The sequence below is a fragment of the Spodoptera frugiperda genome, chromosome 3 (genome assembly GCF_023101765.2).
Source record: "Spodoptera frugiperda isolate SF20-4 chromosome 3, AGI-APGP_CSIRO_Sfru_2.0, whole genome shotgun sequence".
NCBI classification, from domain to species: Eukaryota; Metazoa; Arthropoda; class Insecta; order Lepidoptera; family Noctuidae; genus Spodoptera; species Spodoptera frugiperda.
Window position 1 is genome coordinate 10,335,077 of NC_064214.1, and position 17,729 is coordinate 10,352,805.

A 17,729-nucleotide genomic window follows, 5' to 3' on the forward strand; every position below is an offset into this window, starting at 1 on the left:
AAATCAAGCAAGTGTAAAAGATTGTCACTGTCAGTCGCGCGGGAACTTGGAATCGTGCCAGTTGTGGGGTTATTACAGAGTAATTTGCACGTATAGTTAAATAAGATGTTGCGGCAAATAAGCAGAAATATTCAGCAAAAGGCGAGATTCGCCACTGCTGTACCGGCACCTCAAACAAAGCCAGAGATTCTTTACACTGGGGTATGTCCAATTATTTACTATACAATTTGTATTATGTATCAACAATAGAAGTCTGTGTTCGGAATGTATGTAAATAATTATTATCTGTATGATAATTTCGTCTATAAGTCCAAATAGTCGGGTAGAGTCGACAGTACAGTTTATACAATAATAAGTTTTTTTTTAATCGACTTCCGAAAAACGAAGAGGCTCAATTCGGCCGGTATGATTTTTTTTGGTTTTATGGAACATTATTGAATATTTTGTCAAACTAACTATATTTTTTACTAATTCGTAACCACTTTAAGGCCGTAAAGCCGGCTCCGGTACCCAAATATGTAATTGAGATAAGTTCAAGGTTACAATACTAGATCAGGTATTATGTTTTTTCTGTGAATATATTAATTATGATCTAAGTTTAATGATTTCCTGTTTTTTTGCCCGAATTTATTTATGTATGTGTATACATACACATACACAAATAAATAATAATAATAATGTATAATGTACAGTTATCTTATATCTGTCTGTGCCTCCAATTAGAAATATTCAACTTGATTCTACCTTCAAATTATTTGTATGTAAACATCACAACACAAATCTAATCTTGGTTTAAATACATGCAAAAGTATTCAATATATAAATTTATTGTAGTAATATACTGCTTACTAAATAATAATAATAAATAAAACTTTATTCAAAATTCAAAAATTTATCTCACTAAGTTAGATGCCTGTATTAGGAAAATCCTGTATGACTAGAGGAGCTCTGAACATAATTCTTATACTAGGACATCTTATTTTTATAAACACAAATACATAACATTATGCAACAGAAATATATGATTGTTTATACAGTTTTATATTTATGTTTTATTCAGCATTTTCTTCTGTTTTTTCATCATCATTCTGAACCGCTTATCTATGTTGTTTTTATTATTTTTAATATAATATAAATTTTTCTATTGTATTTCTATTATTTTTTATAAGGAAAAAAAACTAATTATCAATAATACTTAATCAATAATATTTACTATTGTAATCTTCAAACACAACACTACCCCATTAAAGCCATGGTAGATACATTCAGAACACCTTATATTTGATAACTCATTGCCTTATAACAGTTATTACGTATTTATAAATAACTAACGAGAATATAGTATATATTTGCCTTTTACATATTTATAAATAACTAACGAGAATATATTATAATTTGATGAAATGTTATTTAACAGTACTAAGTAGAATATAATTACATATACAAGGAAGTAATAATAATTGGAGTTAATATGTAAATTATATTTAATATATTAAATGGCTTTTTTTCTGATTAAATATTTAAAAATGTAATAAACAAGTAAGATAAAGAAATAAATTAAAAACATTGGAGTTAATATAATAAACAACTATTCTAATAGGTTTATTATTTTTTAAATTATATTTTCTATCTGTTTTGTATTTTTAAAGAAAATTTGAATATTATTTTGAAAAATATCTTTAAGTAATGCATAATCCTTTTTATACAGTCTCATTTCCGTATAATAAAAATATATTAATTTGAATATTATTCAATAAGGCTGTTTATACTTTAGCTGTTCATCAACAATGAATGGGTGAAGTCATCGGATGGGAAGACCTTCAAGACAGAGAACCCCGCCACTGGCCAAGCAATTGCTGATGTTCAGCAAGCCGGCAAAGCTGATGTTGACATCGCTGTTAAAGCTGCCAAAGATGCCTTCAAGTAAGTTCATCAGAAGTTTAATTAAAGTTTATGAATTTGTGTATTTAACTTAGTTATATCATTTATAATTAAAATTAGAAACTTATTTAAGACATACTAAATCGACAAAAAGCACGGTTTACTCACGTACATTAATGGACTCTTCATCATGAACAGCGTGCGCAGATACGGTGACATCGTACGTGAGTAAACCGTGATTTTTAGATAACCCATCTTTCCTATTAAAAATTCATTCCTATATGTTATAAGTTGTGATTCGAAAATTGGTCAAAAAAAACGCTTAGGCATAGATCTATCTATCTATAAGAAAAAAAAACCTCATATTCGTTATTATATAGAAAATATACTGAACAAACAATTTTCTTCCTAACAGACTGGGTTCCCCATGGAGGAAGATGGATGCCGCCCAGCGTGGCTACCTTCTTAGCAAGCTGGCTGACCTCGTTGAAAGGGACAGGAACTACTTAGCTGTGAGTATCTATCATCTTTTCTTACTCGTAACACAGACAGTAGACAGACAGAAAAACGTGAGTCTATCACATTTACATGATGACTTTACCAACCGATCCCATAATCCCTCTGCAATAGACTGTTAGATTTTAGATCATCAACAGTTTATTTTCCGCCATTGCTAGACATATATGATTCTCCAATAGCATACCATACTGAACTCAAGTGTTTCGGCACAAATGGTCCGGCTCAACCAGCGGCACACCCGGTTGTTGCAGCCATTTGTGCCGTGACGTGACCATGGACCCATAGAAACCGGTGTGAAACAACGCTTTTTTTTTAACTGGAAGAATCGTCTAATTACTTCTCCTGCCTTGAGTAATAGGGAGTATCCCTTATACGGACTCGTACTGACTAAAAACCCTTTCCGTTCCTACTCCCGCTTTTCGAGCCGGAGATCCGGGTTAGGTTTGTGTTTCGCCGTTTGGCCCAATTCTCCTGCCCCCATGCCTTTTTTTTTTTTTTTTTTTGAGGGGGGAAAATCATCCAATGACTTCTCCCGCCTAAGGGAGGCGAGAGGGAGTGTCAGACTCTTGACTGACTGAAAAAACCCCGTTCCTTCTCCTAGCTTTGAGCCAGCCCCGGAAACCTTTTACGTTGCTGCAGCTGTTTCGGGCATCAGCCCTACTGGGCCCCATTTGTCCTGGTCCCATGGCTCTTTGACAAAAGAATCGACGCGCCATTTGTACGCATTTCTCCGTTCTTCGGTGCGGCGAGCTACCCATGAGCCGTCCGCATTGACCCTTACTTACGGTGGCCGGTGATCGACACGCGATCCCCCGCCCGGAGTGTCTACTGCGGCGGCTAGGACCCGTAAAGGAGGATCGTTCCCTCAATTATCCGCCTCCAATTGTAGCTAGCATTGACTGCTTCGCAAAAGGAGGAGACAAATATTAGTATTCGCTCCGCACCATGGCCTGAACCAAAGCCGGACGCGAAATAGTCACCGTCGCCGATTCCCTAAGGACAGGTAAATTTCAGCCCATTGCAGGCACACCGCTACTGTATGCTCCTACGTGTCCTCCGGGTGGTCCTCCAATGCCGACACCCGGGCGTTTCCTCCCGCCGAATCCGAAACAACCTACCGAAATTCCGTGTATAAGCACCTGCTAGACGGTAGATAATAGCGCCGTACGCCTTTTAGCCACTCCTCAAAGAGGGGTATTACCGCTGCTATAACAGCGAGCCCAGCCCTTTTGCGAAGTCGTTGCTTCCATTCCGCCATGAGATCCCGCCGGAGCTCATCCCGCCACGCACTAATCTGGCGCGGCAGTGGACTTTCGCCCCGGCGATGCGCCTCCGCACGTAGGCCTGCCCCCATGCCTAGTCCCCAAATCCTCAAAGATGCATTTGTAACTCCCCCGGTCACCCCTGGTGTTGCGGGAGGCGGCACTGATTGTTTATCGTCAGGTGATAGGTACATATCCGTCTGATCGTTTGCCGACCTAACCCATAAAATAATCCAATTATCCGTTATCAATTGTTAGCATTAACAATTCAATATCCGAAGCAAATATTAGTATTGGTGCGTTATTGCCTCAATATATTGATTGGGTCCAAAAATAGCGTCTGTTTGCGGAGGGAGGTAAATTTATTAAAGTGTCACCCACAATACTAATAAAGGTGGTCTACGGCAACATAGAACCGATTAATCTGTGCCAACGGGTGCCAATCCATAATTATTATAGCATCCTATTGCTACCCGTGCGTACGGCGCGTCTCGTTCCGCGCGCGCCTTAAAGAGACAAACCACCACAGATGGGGCCCAGTAGTGCTGATGCTAGCACCCGCTACCGGGGTGCCAGCTCGAAAAGCAGGAGTAGGAACGGGGTGGTTTTTAGTCACGAGTCTCTCACTCAAGGCGGGAGAAGTTATTGGATGCTTATCCCCCCTCAAAAAAAGTTCCTATTGCTATTAATAATTGTATTTACGTACTTATTTATAGCCCAATTAATGAACCTGAACCGTAATAAGCTAAGTAAATTTTCCTGTCTGCAAACAACACTAGGTATTCTTAGAATGCAGTTTATTTTGTATGCTGTTTGTAAGTCTAAAAGTGCAATAGCCGCCAAGTATTTTCCTTAACGAATACTTATAAATAACTAGGTATAGCCTTGACATCTACTATAAGCAAATTTGATTTATAAACTGGGTTAAATTATTCAATTTTGACAAAGAATAATAAATATTACGGTGGGAGAGCCATGCTTCGGCACGAATGTATACCACGATCTCACGTGTTTCGTTGTGTGAGGGAGGTTACTGGAGGCCCAATTTTCTCAATCCTCAATTCTCCACCAAAAGGCCGGCACCGCAGTAACGCCTCCGGTGTTTCGGGTGTGCTTGGGCGGCGGCGATTGCTTACCTGCGTAAACGAGCAGACGGAACATAAAAACATGTTTATAAATTTATAATCGCTAAGAATAACGTCTAGTTATTACCTATACCATTCTGTTTATTGTTTTAGAGTCCATTGTAAAAAAGTCAGCCATTTGCCATAAGTCATTTAAAAAATAATTAAATTCTGCAATTTAATCAAACTTCTATTTTACTATAAATCTTTCTTCTTCTAGCCTGAGCGTTAAGAATAATGAGATAACGTTATGTAAGCGGTATATAAACATCTTATGTATATCTTATCTTATTTTAATGTGACCTCTGATAAAAGGGGACTTAACCGATAGTGGTATATTTTGGTATACAAAGTTGAAATTGGACTGAATTGTCCACCTTATTCCTAGGTAACTCTTCTTGCATGTTTATCAAATATTTTTAATATCTAGACAAAAATAACTATTATAATGGAGCAATCTCTTGATAATATATGGTATCATTAATTATCATATTCTAAACTTTGGTTGCTAACGTTTAAAATACCAGTTTTCTATAAGATACAAGTTTTATAATTGTATATTGCAATATTATTCATGTAAAGATCTCATACTCTACTAATTTCAAGTTAAACCGGGACTTATATTAATGAGCATTGCGATTATTTGAGATCATGGAATATTCGGCAATTTATTTAAATTAATTTAGAACATCAGAATGAAGTTATACTATTTATACAGAAACTAGTCTTGTTAAATGTCACTGTGGTTAGATAGCAATCTTGGTATCTAAAGCTACAATCGTATCTTAAGTAGGTAATTTTCTATTTAAGCCGACATAGTCGTCGCTACTCTCGTCGAGTAGCCGGTGCCCGTTCATTCAACTCTTAAGTTGTACGACTTGTATGCAGTTTTACATTAGTATCTACACATACCTGACATACTTATGAAGCTACGTTATAAATAGCACCAGTTTTGCTAGAACTCAGCATGGTTGAGATTTAAAACTGATGAGGCATTCTGGAATGTTTCGTGTCATAAAGTTTTTGCTTTTTATCCGCAACTAGCGACCCGCCCCAGCTTCGCATGGGTGCAATGGTGATATTTATCATTTTGCATGTATTATACATATAAACCTTCGTCTTGAATCACTCTATCTAATAAAAAAACCGCATCAAAATCCGTTGCGTAGTTTTAAAGATTTAAGCATACAAAGGGACATAGGGACAGAGAAAGCGAATTTGTTTTATACTATGTAGTGATGTGGTGATGTTTGCTACGCTGCAGCAGAATTGTTTTGATTTCTTTTTATTAGAGATTATTTTAATCTGAACCGAGAACGTAAGCCAAGATCTCAAACACGATATCCACATTAAAATGTACTGAAGCGTTTCACCCACTTTATTATCTCCCATTTTGAGCAGTCATGCGTGCATTTTATACTGTGATTAACCAGTTTCTTCCATAGCTCTATAAAATCACATGCCATTCATAATATTATGGTTCGAACTTCATAAACAAATCATCAACTAGCGCCCACCGCTTTATGGAGTATATCCCGCCCACGCACATGAAGCGTTTCGCTTCAATTCGTTTTATTATTTAAATTAAGCGGAGTTGAATTATTTGCTGGTGTCTGTGTTTCATAAAGTGTTCTGGGTATCTTCAAGGTCATAGTGAATATGTTGCTTATGAACAGACCTACTCCGTAGTAGGCTGTATCATCGCTTACTTTTAAGATAGTGGCCATACAAGGATCCATTGTGAATATTGTGCGGGAGAGCCACGCTTCGGCACGAATGGGCCGACTCGACCGGAGTGACGTCACGGCCTCACAGAAAACTGACGTGAAACAACGTTTGCGTTGTATTTGGTTGTGTGAATGAGGTTATTGGACGCCCAATTACACCCTTGCTAATCTTCCGAATCTCCGATACTCAGACAACCCTTAAATTCCTAACCCCCAAAAGACTGGCAACGCAACGCAACTGAGCGGCGGCGAATGCTTAGGTACCATCATGGGATCCGCAGAGTCGTTTACCGGCTTATTCCATAAAAAAAAAACAACCAAGTAATATAAAACCTTCTTTAACAGAGTCTGGAGACCCTGGACAATGGCAAGCCATACACAGCAGCTTACTACGGCGACGTGCAGATGGTGATTAACAATCTGCGGTACTACGCGGGCTGGGCAGACAAGAGCCACGGGCTGGTGCTACCCATGGATGGAAACTACTTCGCTTACACACGTCATGAGCCTGTCGGTATGTGTTCAAATCTTCCTATATTAGTATAGGTAGGATATAATTACCTACAGTACTTCAATCTGTGATTTTTTAGGATTTTCGACTTTATATCGAAACAGTAAAGTTGAAAATCTAAAGAAAAATACGCTGTTTCACCCACTGCTCGACTTCTATTGATCATAGTGTGATGTTTTATTAACTTTAAAGCTTTTTTGAACTGGTCTATCCAACACAAATAATGATTTAAATCAAACCAGTAGTTCCGGAGATTAGCCCGTCCAAACAAATTCTTCATAAATAAATATTACATGTTATGTACCTAGATTGTACATTATAAGTGCGAAAATAACTGCACTTGTCTGTTTTCTCCGTTCAAAACACTGAATCGATTTGATGTTTATTTTTAGTTTAGGATTTAGTAGCAGCGTACGTAGATAACTAGTTACTTCGTGCCGGCTCAGAATAAATGCAGTTTTCATAAACAACGTGTAGATATATATTATAGCCTATCTAGATATCAGATTTAGGAACATTAGGTAACTTGTTTTTCTAGTATACCAACTACGTGCAGTCGGTAGAAGTCTGAATTTTAACTATTTTTTTAAAACTTAGTCTACCCGGTAGATTAAGTTTTAAAAAATTAGTTAAAATTCTGATTTTTTTGATTCTTAATAACTGCAAAGTATTTTCTGTACATTGTAAAGAACAGACAATATTTTCTCTGTTTCAAAAAACCGGTCTAATAGTCCAATTCCGATAATAACATGAATACTCGTAATATTGTTATTTTCAGCCAGCCTCGACCGTGACCTTGATAAATATCTTCACTACAATGATAACAAGCGCGTATTATGTCATTTATGGAATAATACAACGTGACCATGCGGATGTGTAGCAGCTTTTATTTATTATTTATTTCGCAAACATGACAACTATTTTTTTAAACTCTGCACATATTAGAATTTTCGCCTGTTACAAATAAGTCCACATACACATCACACTCAGACCCGAAACGACAATTTGTGGATCACACAAAGAGTTGTTTTGTGCGGAAAACCGAGACACCGAAGTATTGTAGACACATTAGGTACCAATAACATAATAATATAGTGATGGTCTGATGACCATCAGACCATCAGACGTTAGCAAAAAATTACCCAAAAAAACTGGATAAAATGAAGTTTTTATTATACTTATTACAATTTTATGTCATCAATTTAGATTTTCAAAATAAAATTACGAAATCTGTCTATAGATAGGTACCTTCTTATGATAAATACGTAAATGATTTGTTTGAACATTGATCAAATAAGCAAACAATGAATTTGATAAGAAACTATTATAAGTAGGTAGGTACGTAGTGTGCTGTGTGAACCGTCCATTGCAAGATTGCCGTATCATTTCAGATAATTCAATTTGTAGATCGCTGTTGATGTGTTGTGTGATTTACTTTAAACATTATTGTCATCTCATCACGTTGATATCATTGATATCTTTGAAAATGTTTTGATGTATCATTCTATTCACACGATCATGTGTATTATCTATTATATAAAAATAAGTCGGGTTTTCCTTCCTGACGCTATAACTCCAGATCGCACGAACCGATTTCCACGGTTTTGCATTCGATGGAAAGGTAACGGGTTCCGTGATGTTTATAGCAAAGAAAATTAAAAAAAAAAAAACAATAAAAGAGCAGGTGGCGAAACGGAGTTCGCTGGGTTTGCTAGTTCACTAATAAAAAAGGGTGGTGTGTATTCAATAGTAGGTATTTATTCATTGAAGTCATCATAGTATTTATCTACATATAGGTATCCAGTTTTTGCCTGTTATATTATGTTTTTTTTTTCTTTAATTGGTGCATTTAAATTTATCTAACATACAAGTTCACATGCACATAATACCCAGACCCGAAACAACAATTTGTGAATCACACAAAGAGTTGATCCGTGCGAAATCGAACCCGCGGATGCCAGTTGCCCAGCATCCGCGCCAACCGTATAGTCATCCGTATTGTTTGTCAAGTTGTTTCTACATCCATATTGTTTATCTAGTTGTTTTGTCATTCATATTGTTTGTCTAGTCATCTAGTGTTTGCAAAAACAGCTGCAAAGCTTAAAATCTTGAGTTCAACACAAGCAAAGCAACTTAGATCACACCTAGATATATGCCTGGTATAATTAACAATAAGCTTTCTTTTATCACCAGGCCCAGGCATTGGGATTGAATTTCACCATCATAATAATATAATTATACTAATCACTTTATTTAGTAAGCATCAGATAAAAAACTGGCGTGCTACTGTAGGTATATGTGGAAAAATAGATAATAAATAAACTTATTATAGGGTGTCAAGTACATGCTAATTCTAGCAATTTATTACTATATACCTTTTACCTACTGCGCAATTCTACGTTTATTCATGTTGGTTCAGCCGTATCTGTTGAAGTAGGTACATATTCCGCTCTACATAGCTACGTTCTGCTGAATGGATTATTGAACATCATAGTACACCACACAAATCTGTAAATTAAGCATTGTAAAAAGAATATAAGTTTGGTATTCAGCTAATGTTCATATTTAATGCTTATCGGTCTATGTGGAGGACTAATGGGGAGGCCTTAGTTCAGCAGTGGACGTCTCTCGGCTGATGACGATGATGATGATTCAGCTAATGAAGGAGCATCTAGCACTGTATTCTATATTAACGTTTTACCAAATAAGTAAATAAGTAAGGTTTAACATACATCGGTTTTCATCAAAGCGCGCACTCGATACATCTCCAAAATTAGATAAAAAAGGAGAAACTGTCGAAACATACAAAATATTGTTTTCTTCATAACATATAAATATAGGTTTAGAAACCAAATTTAGTGGGGGACCAATGAACATCGTTTTTCCAGTGGGTTGCAGGACGCGATGCTCATTTTCAACGGGTCAACCTCGATAAGGAGAGACCTCCACAACAATAAATAATATAGTTAACATAATAATTTGTTCCCAGGTGTATGCGGTCAGATTATCCCATGGAACTTCCCGCTGTTGATGGCGTCGTGGAAGCTGGGCCCCGCGCTGGCGGCCGGCTGCACCGTCGTCATGAAGCCCGCCGAGCAAACCCCGCTCACTGCGCTCTACCTCGCACAACTCGTCAAGGTGAGGAATTCTAATTATTTAGAACATTATAAGGACCGAAATAATTTCCTATGAGCTACGTGGAGTCGTTGAATTCTATCTTACGTCATCATCCTATCCCGGTTTGTCACTTTCGGAATCCGTGGTCCGCTTTACTGCTTTTCTCTTCACTTCGCGCGATGTTTCGCATCCTTTATAGTGAGACCGTCTCTACGCATGTCGTAGGCCAGGTCATCCAGTTAGTACTTTTCTTCCCATCTCTAAACATCATCACGTCTTTATTTATTTTTTTGAGTTATCCTTAACAGTATCTTTCGTGACATTAACAATATTATCTGTTACTAAAATGCTATTATATCATGTCTACAGGAGGCAGGTTTCCCCGAAGGTGTGGTGAACATGTTGCCAGGATACGGAGACGCAGGAGCAGCTCTCGTCGACCACCCTGATATCGATAAAATCGCCTTCACTGGTAATTATTATATTAGGCATTAAATTACTGTGATTGGTAGGATGGTTACAAGCGCCTTGGTGAGATAAGGTGTGATTCCTGGGTCGGCCAAAAATTTTCAAGAGTTCCGTAATCCTCGCATTAAATGGAAGTTACAACAACTGGCGATAAGTGGATTTTAGAGTGAAATAGGTTTTAGCTTACAAATATCTAAAGATGATACAGCATATAATGTTGTTTATCCGTTTATCATTGTTTAGCATAATTATTATGTACGTTATATACACAAACACATAATGTATCACACACATAAAGATAGCATTTTCGATTATATACTAAAAGTAGTATGTTCACTTGAGCGTGTCATATATACGTTTTTGTACTATGGGACCGCTAGATGGAAAATAGAGAGGGCTGTGATTTGTAACATCCTGCCCTCGTGTCACGCCTTATGTTAAAGGAAAATACAGTTATGACATCTCTATGTATTGATTTATCTTTTCTCTCCAGGTTCGACAGAAGTAGGCAAGTTGATCCAGCGTAACTCTGCGGGTACGGTGAAGCGCATCACGCTGGAGCTGGGCGGGAAGTCTCCCAACATCATATTCGCCGACACGGACCTGGAGCGCGCCGTGGAGGTGGCGCACTTCGCGCTGTTCTTCAACATGGGCCAGTGCTGCTGTGCTGGTATGTAGATCTTTTTATAATAATCTTGATAATTTAGTTACCGTAGTCAAATGAAATTATATTAGTCAACTACAAATGCTTCGGACTTATTTTTTTGTACCACTGTTGGTAAACAATAAATATTATTTTTCTGACTAATATGGTGTATTATAAGTTGTAATACATAGTTATGTATAGAAATAGTTCAACTATTTTCTATCAGTTGTTCAACGAAGTTATTGAACTACTTTCGAGTTAGGCCAGGGTCCATAATCATGATCAGCTTGTGCGACGTGTATCAGCTGAATACAAGACCTTACTTGATCATTATTATCATACTACATAATAATATTTCTGTTTAGGATCCCGTACATTCGTGGAGGACAAGATCTACGACAAGTTCGTGGAGATGGCAGCGGAGCGTGCCAAGAAACGTGTTGTAGGAGACCCCTTCAAACCTGAGACCGAACAGGGACCTCAGGTAGGGAGCAATTAATAACCTATCTTTAACAAACGTTACACCTGTCTCTCGTTTACGTAAGCAAACGTAATGAAACGGAACTGATAATTCATCATCATATCAGCCACAAGACATCCACTGCTGAACATAGGCCTCCTCCAATGACTTTCAGATAGGCCGGTTGGAAGCGACCTACGTCCAGCGGCTCCTTGCGACCTTAATTAATTATTAACTGCTAATTGGATAATTTATTTATTCCCTAATTGCATTTGTTTTACTCGACGATTGAATTCATTACATATTTTTTGTTACTAAAATATAGTAAATCAGTAAGTTACCCTACACAATCCTGAGCTTACTGATAGCTTATCATGCTTTTAATCTAATCCTGCACTTGAGTACTTAAGTGGCACCTATGTGTTTATCTGTGCATTCAGCTTAGCACCAATGCTAATTAAATTTTCTCATACATTTACGGTTTTAATAAAATTACAAATGTCAGCATAGGTATATATTTGACACTTTTAGTTTTATGCGACCATATTAACCAATTTTGAACTTTACTTTTAATTTAATATAGTTCAAATTATGTATCAACAATGTATTTATTTTCCCAGATCGATGCAGAGCAACAGAATCGTATCCTAAGCCTAATAGAGAGCGGCAAGAAGCAGGGCGCCAAGCTAGTCGCGGGCGGAGGCCGGGGCTCCGACACTGGGTACTTCGTGCAACCCACTGTGTTCAGTGATGTCAAGGACCATATGGACATTGCTACCACTGAGGTATGGGAACATAGACCTTTTAATTTATTGTTTAAAAAAGAAGAGCTGTAAAAGATTTCATTGTTCAAAAAGTCTGGTACTCAGATCTAGATGTATTTTACTTTCGGACCACGATATTATAATGTAGGTGAATAGGTGTCCATTTTCGAAAGATCAATATAGTCAAAATAATTTTGTAGGCGGTTATTTGCTCATCTTTATACGGTATACCTACACAAAGCTTAAACAGCCAAGATAAAACGTAGATTATTCTAATTGTCAATAATAATAATGAGCTTTATAAACATTGTGTAGATCTTCGGGCCAGTGCAGCAGATCCTGAAGTTCTCCCAGCTGGACGAGGTGGTGGAGCGCGCCAACAACTCGGAGTACGGGCTGGCCGCCGCCGTCTTCACGCAGGACATCGACAAGGCCAACTATGTTGTACAGGTATGTTGCTTACATATAATAATACTAGCTGACCCGGCAAACTTCTTTTTTCTCACTTTTTAAACCTTCCCTGGACTTCCACAAAATTTAAGGCCAAATCGGTCCAGCCGTTCTTGAGTTTTAGCGAGACTAACGAACAGCAATTGATTTTTATATATTAGATCATATTGTGTATATTTTTGGTCTATCATCGATCGATTGTGGTTTCTTCGATAAACCATTCATAATGTTTAAACTACTTATCTGGAGTAAATTGTTATCAGACTAGTTATTGTTGTTTTTATTAAGATGGTGTATTTCGACATGCTTTTCATCTATGTAGATTGTTCTTTGGTTTAGAGTTGTAGACCCACAAACAAGCTATGTAAATGCAAGAGCTATGTACCTCAGTTTCTTATAACAATCCCAAAACTTTCCTTATCAAATGAGGTACAGTATGGATAAAAGAAAATCATTAAATTAGGTGTTATCTATTTGCATAGTACTTTTTTTTTAATCATTCTCATCGCATAAATCCTCTTATATGAAAACTTATTAAATAATCCCTGCTCATTATTTACTTGTTCATAAAATTACAGAGGCTCCGTGCTGGCACAGTATGGGTGAACGACTACAACGTGCTGAGCAACCAGGTTCCATTCGGCGGGTACAAGCAATCCGGCATCGGACGCGAGAACGGACCCTACGGCATCAACAACTACACGGAAGTCAAGGCTGTCATCACTAAACTCAAAGAGAAGACCACGTAAATGTATCTAACATTTGTGTTTTGAAAAAATAAGCCATTAGAACTGATTACTGATTTTATTTTTAGGTCTTTTACTACAAAAGTGCCATGTTTGAACAGCATATCCGCGTCCAAAACGGCAATTTTATAAGTAAAGATGTTTTTTTTTTTTTAAATTTCACAATAGTGTTGAAATTTTTTACAATGATGGCTGGCCTCCACATATTACCTTTCTTTTTTTAAAATATGGGCCAGATTAATACTCTTTTGAATGCCATTTTGAGAAGTTAAACTATTTTGCATTTAATTGCTGTAAGTAAAGTTTTTTTATTGTTTATTTTGGCTTTCTGTTATGAATGTGTTTAAAAGTGTATTAAATAGTCTGCATTTTATTGTATTTTATGTTCTAAGGTGCGCGTTAATAATTTAACGTTCGAGGCACAATTAGATTGATGAATAAATAATATTATCTCTGTATCTATTTCAATCATAAAAATACATCCAGTAGAAAGGAACCAATCAACACAAACAATGTCTTCCAGTTTACGTGAAACGTAATATAATTATAAGCACTATGTATTTTTTGTTATCATTTTATAGTGCCATGTACTGTTGCTTTATTTCTATTTTTACTTATATTTTTGTAAAATAAAACCGCAATGTTTAAGTACAAAGTTTTATTTTTAACAGTTACATCTAAAATCAATCACACATTTGAGTAACAATAGCTTTTAAAATGGAAACTTTAGAAACCACAACACTCTTTATAAACCAACTTACATTTTAGAAAATCAAAGGATCATAGAAATGTACCATTCGAGGCAACTAATTAACCTTTGGTGTATTTAATACAATTAAAAATATAGAAACGAAGATTAAAATAACCTGATATATTATTAAAAGTGCTAATATTTATGTATAACGAGGCAAAACCTTCATAAGGTGCAACTATTCTATAAATCACAACAGTGGAATGTATCGGTGCCACTTACACTAAATCACATAGCCTTGCACTATAATCACTAAAACGATATACAAAAAAAAAACACGGGAACAAATCTAAAACAAGAAAACCTACGAAAATATCTTTGGGTTTTCTAAATGCGAGTACAAATTGGACGGATGAGTAACATAATTGTGATAATAATATCAGCGATTTAATCACGATTTACCAATAAAAGAGCAATACAAAAACGAACCACTTTGTACTTGTCAAACTGGACATTTCGAATAGCGTTGCGGAAGATTGATCAACAACAACATTTGGGGAGCCTCCGACTCATCATGCAGTATTGTAAATTTGTACTTATGGCTTCAACATTAGTGTTTACAACTAAACAAACCTTAATTCTGGATCAACAGAATTATTCAGTCCTTGTCCTCGTTCAGCGCGGCGAGGTTCTCCTCCGATATCTTCGCCAGGCAGCCGCAGGCGAGCGAACTCTTGTTACTGTTCGCGATGTCTTCCTCTATCTTCTTCTCCAGGAACTCGAAGTCGTCGCCTTCCAGTTGGCACTTGATACACTCGTCGGACGAGGAGTCCTGGTAGCTCAGCACGTTTTCAATGTTCACCTCCACTTCATCCGACCTGTCGCAAGTAGCGAGGGAAGGGCTGCTGTTGCTCAGAACTCGTGATTCTATGGTTAGTTTCGGTACAAATACTTCCGATTTGGGTCGTATTCTGACATGGTCAGGGGGTTTCGTTTTACGAGAGAGGTTGGGAGTTTGTGCGCGTTTCTCTTTGGGGAAAACGCGCTGTATTCTTTCTTCGACGAGTGATATGCTTCGCTTGTAGACGACGGTGTCTTGCGGGAGATGGTCGCGAGGACAGCCGTCGATGGCGTCCCGCGACTCGGTGTCGGAGTTATCACATCGGAAGTAGATGGTGTCGCAGCCGTTCTCCTGCTTGACCTTGATGAGGCAGCAGTCGTCTTCCTTCTCGCAGAGTATCTCGTGCAGGGAGCCGTGCAGCGGTATCAGTTTCACTTTACCGCCGAAGTTCTCCTGCATTGTTGATAGGTCGTCGTCTATGTACAAGTCCTCGGTGCTTTTAGCTTCCTGTTGACAATGAATAAAATGTTAATAAAAATAACACCGCCGTAAAACATAAAGAAATTATTCTTAGCCCAGTTCTCACCTGTAAAGCATTGAAAGCCTGGCACCTCTTCAGAGCGTTGACATGGATATCGTCAGTGAGCGTGTCGTCCAAGGACTGGTTCATCTTATCCTTCATACTGACATTATTGTTGGAGGGGTCGCAGATAGTGACGTTCACACAGTTATCCAACACTTGCAGACTATTTTCTCCTGTTCTTGTGAAGGTAATCTGCAGTAGTGGTTTGTTATTCCCATTGATTTTGACACGAGAGAAAGACCTCGTTGGTTCTTTCTTAGATTTCATATCTTCATTGTTGTTTAAAGATTCGATAATGTTTGCGACTCCTTTGTTCAAAATGTCTTCGCTTTTCGATATTGTTACAGCGCCCGTGGACGCGTCATCGGTTAGCTCCTGTAGTAAGTGTTGGAACTCTTTCCGTATCATATCTCTGATGAAGTCCTCGATGCTCTTTGTGTCCGTTGCTTGGTCGATTTTGTGTTCTGATTTCTGGCTTTCGACTGTTGTTCTGTAATAAAATAGAAAAATTATATAATAGTGGAAATTGAAAGCATATATTAAACGCAAAAATATAATTAAAATTAAATAGTTTTCATAAAAGGGCAAAAAGCTAACGTCACGTGGTGTTCCCAGGCGGTCACCCATCCAAGTACTGACCACGCCCGATGTTGCTTAACTTCGGTGATCGGACGAGAACCGGTGTTTTCAACATGGTATGGACGTTGGCATACGCTTAGCCGTATTTTACGTTTAGTTATATCGAAATGACGTCACTGTTTTATTTTTTTTACTCAATATGATAAAGTAAAACCACTATCTATGAAAGATTGTGTGATTGTACAATAAATATAGTAAGGTTACATCGCGAGTATGAGATTGAGGGCTGTTCAGTGCGATTGATTGGTAAGTTCCAAAATTATGATCAACTGTTCTAATTTCTTATCTAAAATATAGTTCAATTATTTTAATAAAAATGCAAAAAGCTAACGTCACGTGGTGTTCCCAGGCGGTCACCCATCCAAGTACTGACCACGCCCGATGTTGCTTAACTTCGGTGATCGGACGAGAACCGGTGTTTTCAACATGGTATGGACGTTGGCATACGCTAAGCCGAATTTTATGTTCACTTTTAGTTTTATGACGTCACCGATATATTTTTAAAGAGATAAAGCATTATCCATATTTTTTATTATAATTGCTTATCAATAAAAGTATTACTTTGAGACTATAGGCTGTGTATAAATGTAATTATTCGCTGCTTGAAGCGTAGATAACAAAACTCTATTGTGCACCATTTAAGCAGACAATACATTTGTTCCAAACAATAAAAAACTATACCCTTCTTACAGTCGGGCAAAAAAAGATGGGTCTTTATGCACATTGCTCATTGGTGGACGAAGAAATAATTAACCTCTTGTTTGTATATGAGACACAATAGAAAACACATTGTGTGCGCGCTACACATGCGCGTAGAATCTGCGTTGCAGTATGCAACGACGGGTTAAATACTACCAACTACATAAAAACAATGAAAAACATTGTACTTACTCTTTATCCACCTCGATCCTGCGATGTGGAAGGTCGGGGCTACGATTAAAGTTGACGCTCTTTGCAATCGTCTCCCGTGCCTGGCAAAATTGATCCCATTGATTGCCTGAAAATATTTCAGATTAAATAATATGATTCATAAAATTAGGAAGTAGGTATTATAATTACAAAATAAAACAATGATAGGTGTCATAGGACTTAAAAACATCATTTCAGTTAGTCATTCCTTATTCCCAAATACCTATAATTTATAAGTTGAAGATAAATAAATTATGAGAGAACAATAACATGTATATTAGTAGATACTTACTTTTAGAATTTGGATTTATTATACACCTATTTAGATGATATAAAAGCGAAAATGCTTTAGCAGCAGGATAGATTGCGTTTAAATTTAAAATGGTTGAAA

The 17,729-nt window shown here is 37.2% G+C and overlaps 2 protein-coding genes and 2 non-coding genes across 5 annotated transcripts in view; 1 reads left to right on the forward strand and 3 right to left on the reverse strand.

Annotated features, from left to right (window-relative positions):
• LOC118273932 (aldehyde dehydrogenase, mitochondrial) lies at window positions 1-14,323 on the forward strand. Its single transcript, XM_035591158.2, has 11 exons — window positions 1-201; window positions 1,775-1,923; window positions 2,297-2,393; window positions 6,859-7,027; window positions 10,014-10,162; window positions 10,511-10,613; window positions 11,103-11,279; window positions 11,621-11,739; window positions 12,336-12,500; window positions 12,795-12,929; window positions 13,508-14,323. The coding sequence occupies exons 1-11, from the start codon at window positions 106-108 to the stop codon at window positions 13,676-13,678; spliced, it is 1,530 nt and encodes a 509-aa protein (XP_035447051.1). The 5' UTR covers window positions 1-105; the 3' UTR covers window positions 13,679-14,323.
• The window catches only part of LOC118273931 (uncharacterized), a 23,500-nt gene continuing 19,568 nt past the window's right edge, over window positions 13,798-17,729 (reverse strand). For both annotated transcript variants that reach the window (XM_035591155.2, XM_035591156.2), the window contains exons 12-14: window positions 17,321-17,426; window positions 15,794-16,280; window positions 13,798-15,714 (exon numbers count right to left, since the gene is read on the reverse strand). In XM_035591155.2, coding sequence (XP_035447048.2) covers window positions 15,025-15,714; window positions 15,794-16,280; window positions 17,321-17,426 — 1,283 coding nt within the window. In that variant the 3' untranslated portion in view covers window positions 13,798-15,024. The remainder of the gene's footprint in view (window positions 15,715-15,793; window positions 16,281-17,320; window positions 17,427-17,729) is intronic.
• On the reverse strand, window positions 16,381-16,499 carry LOC126913087 (5S ribosomal RNA). The gene has a single exon (XR_007707668.1). It is a non-coding gene; the product is annotated as a 5S ribosomal RNA (ribosomal RNA).
• Window positions 16,754-16,872, reverse strand: LOC118274416 (5S ribosomal RNA). Its single transcript, XR_004783473.2, has one exon. It is a non-coding gene; the product is annotated as a 5S ribosomal RNA (ribosomal RNA).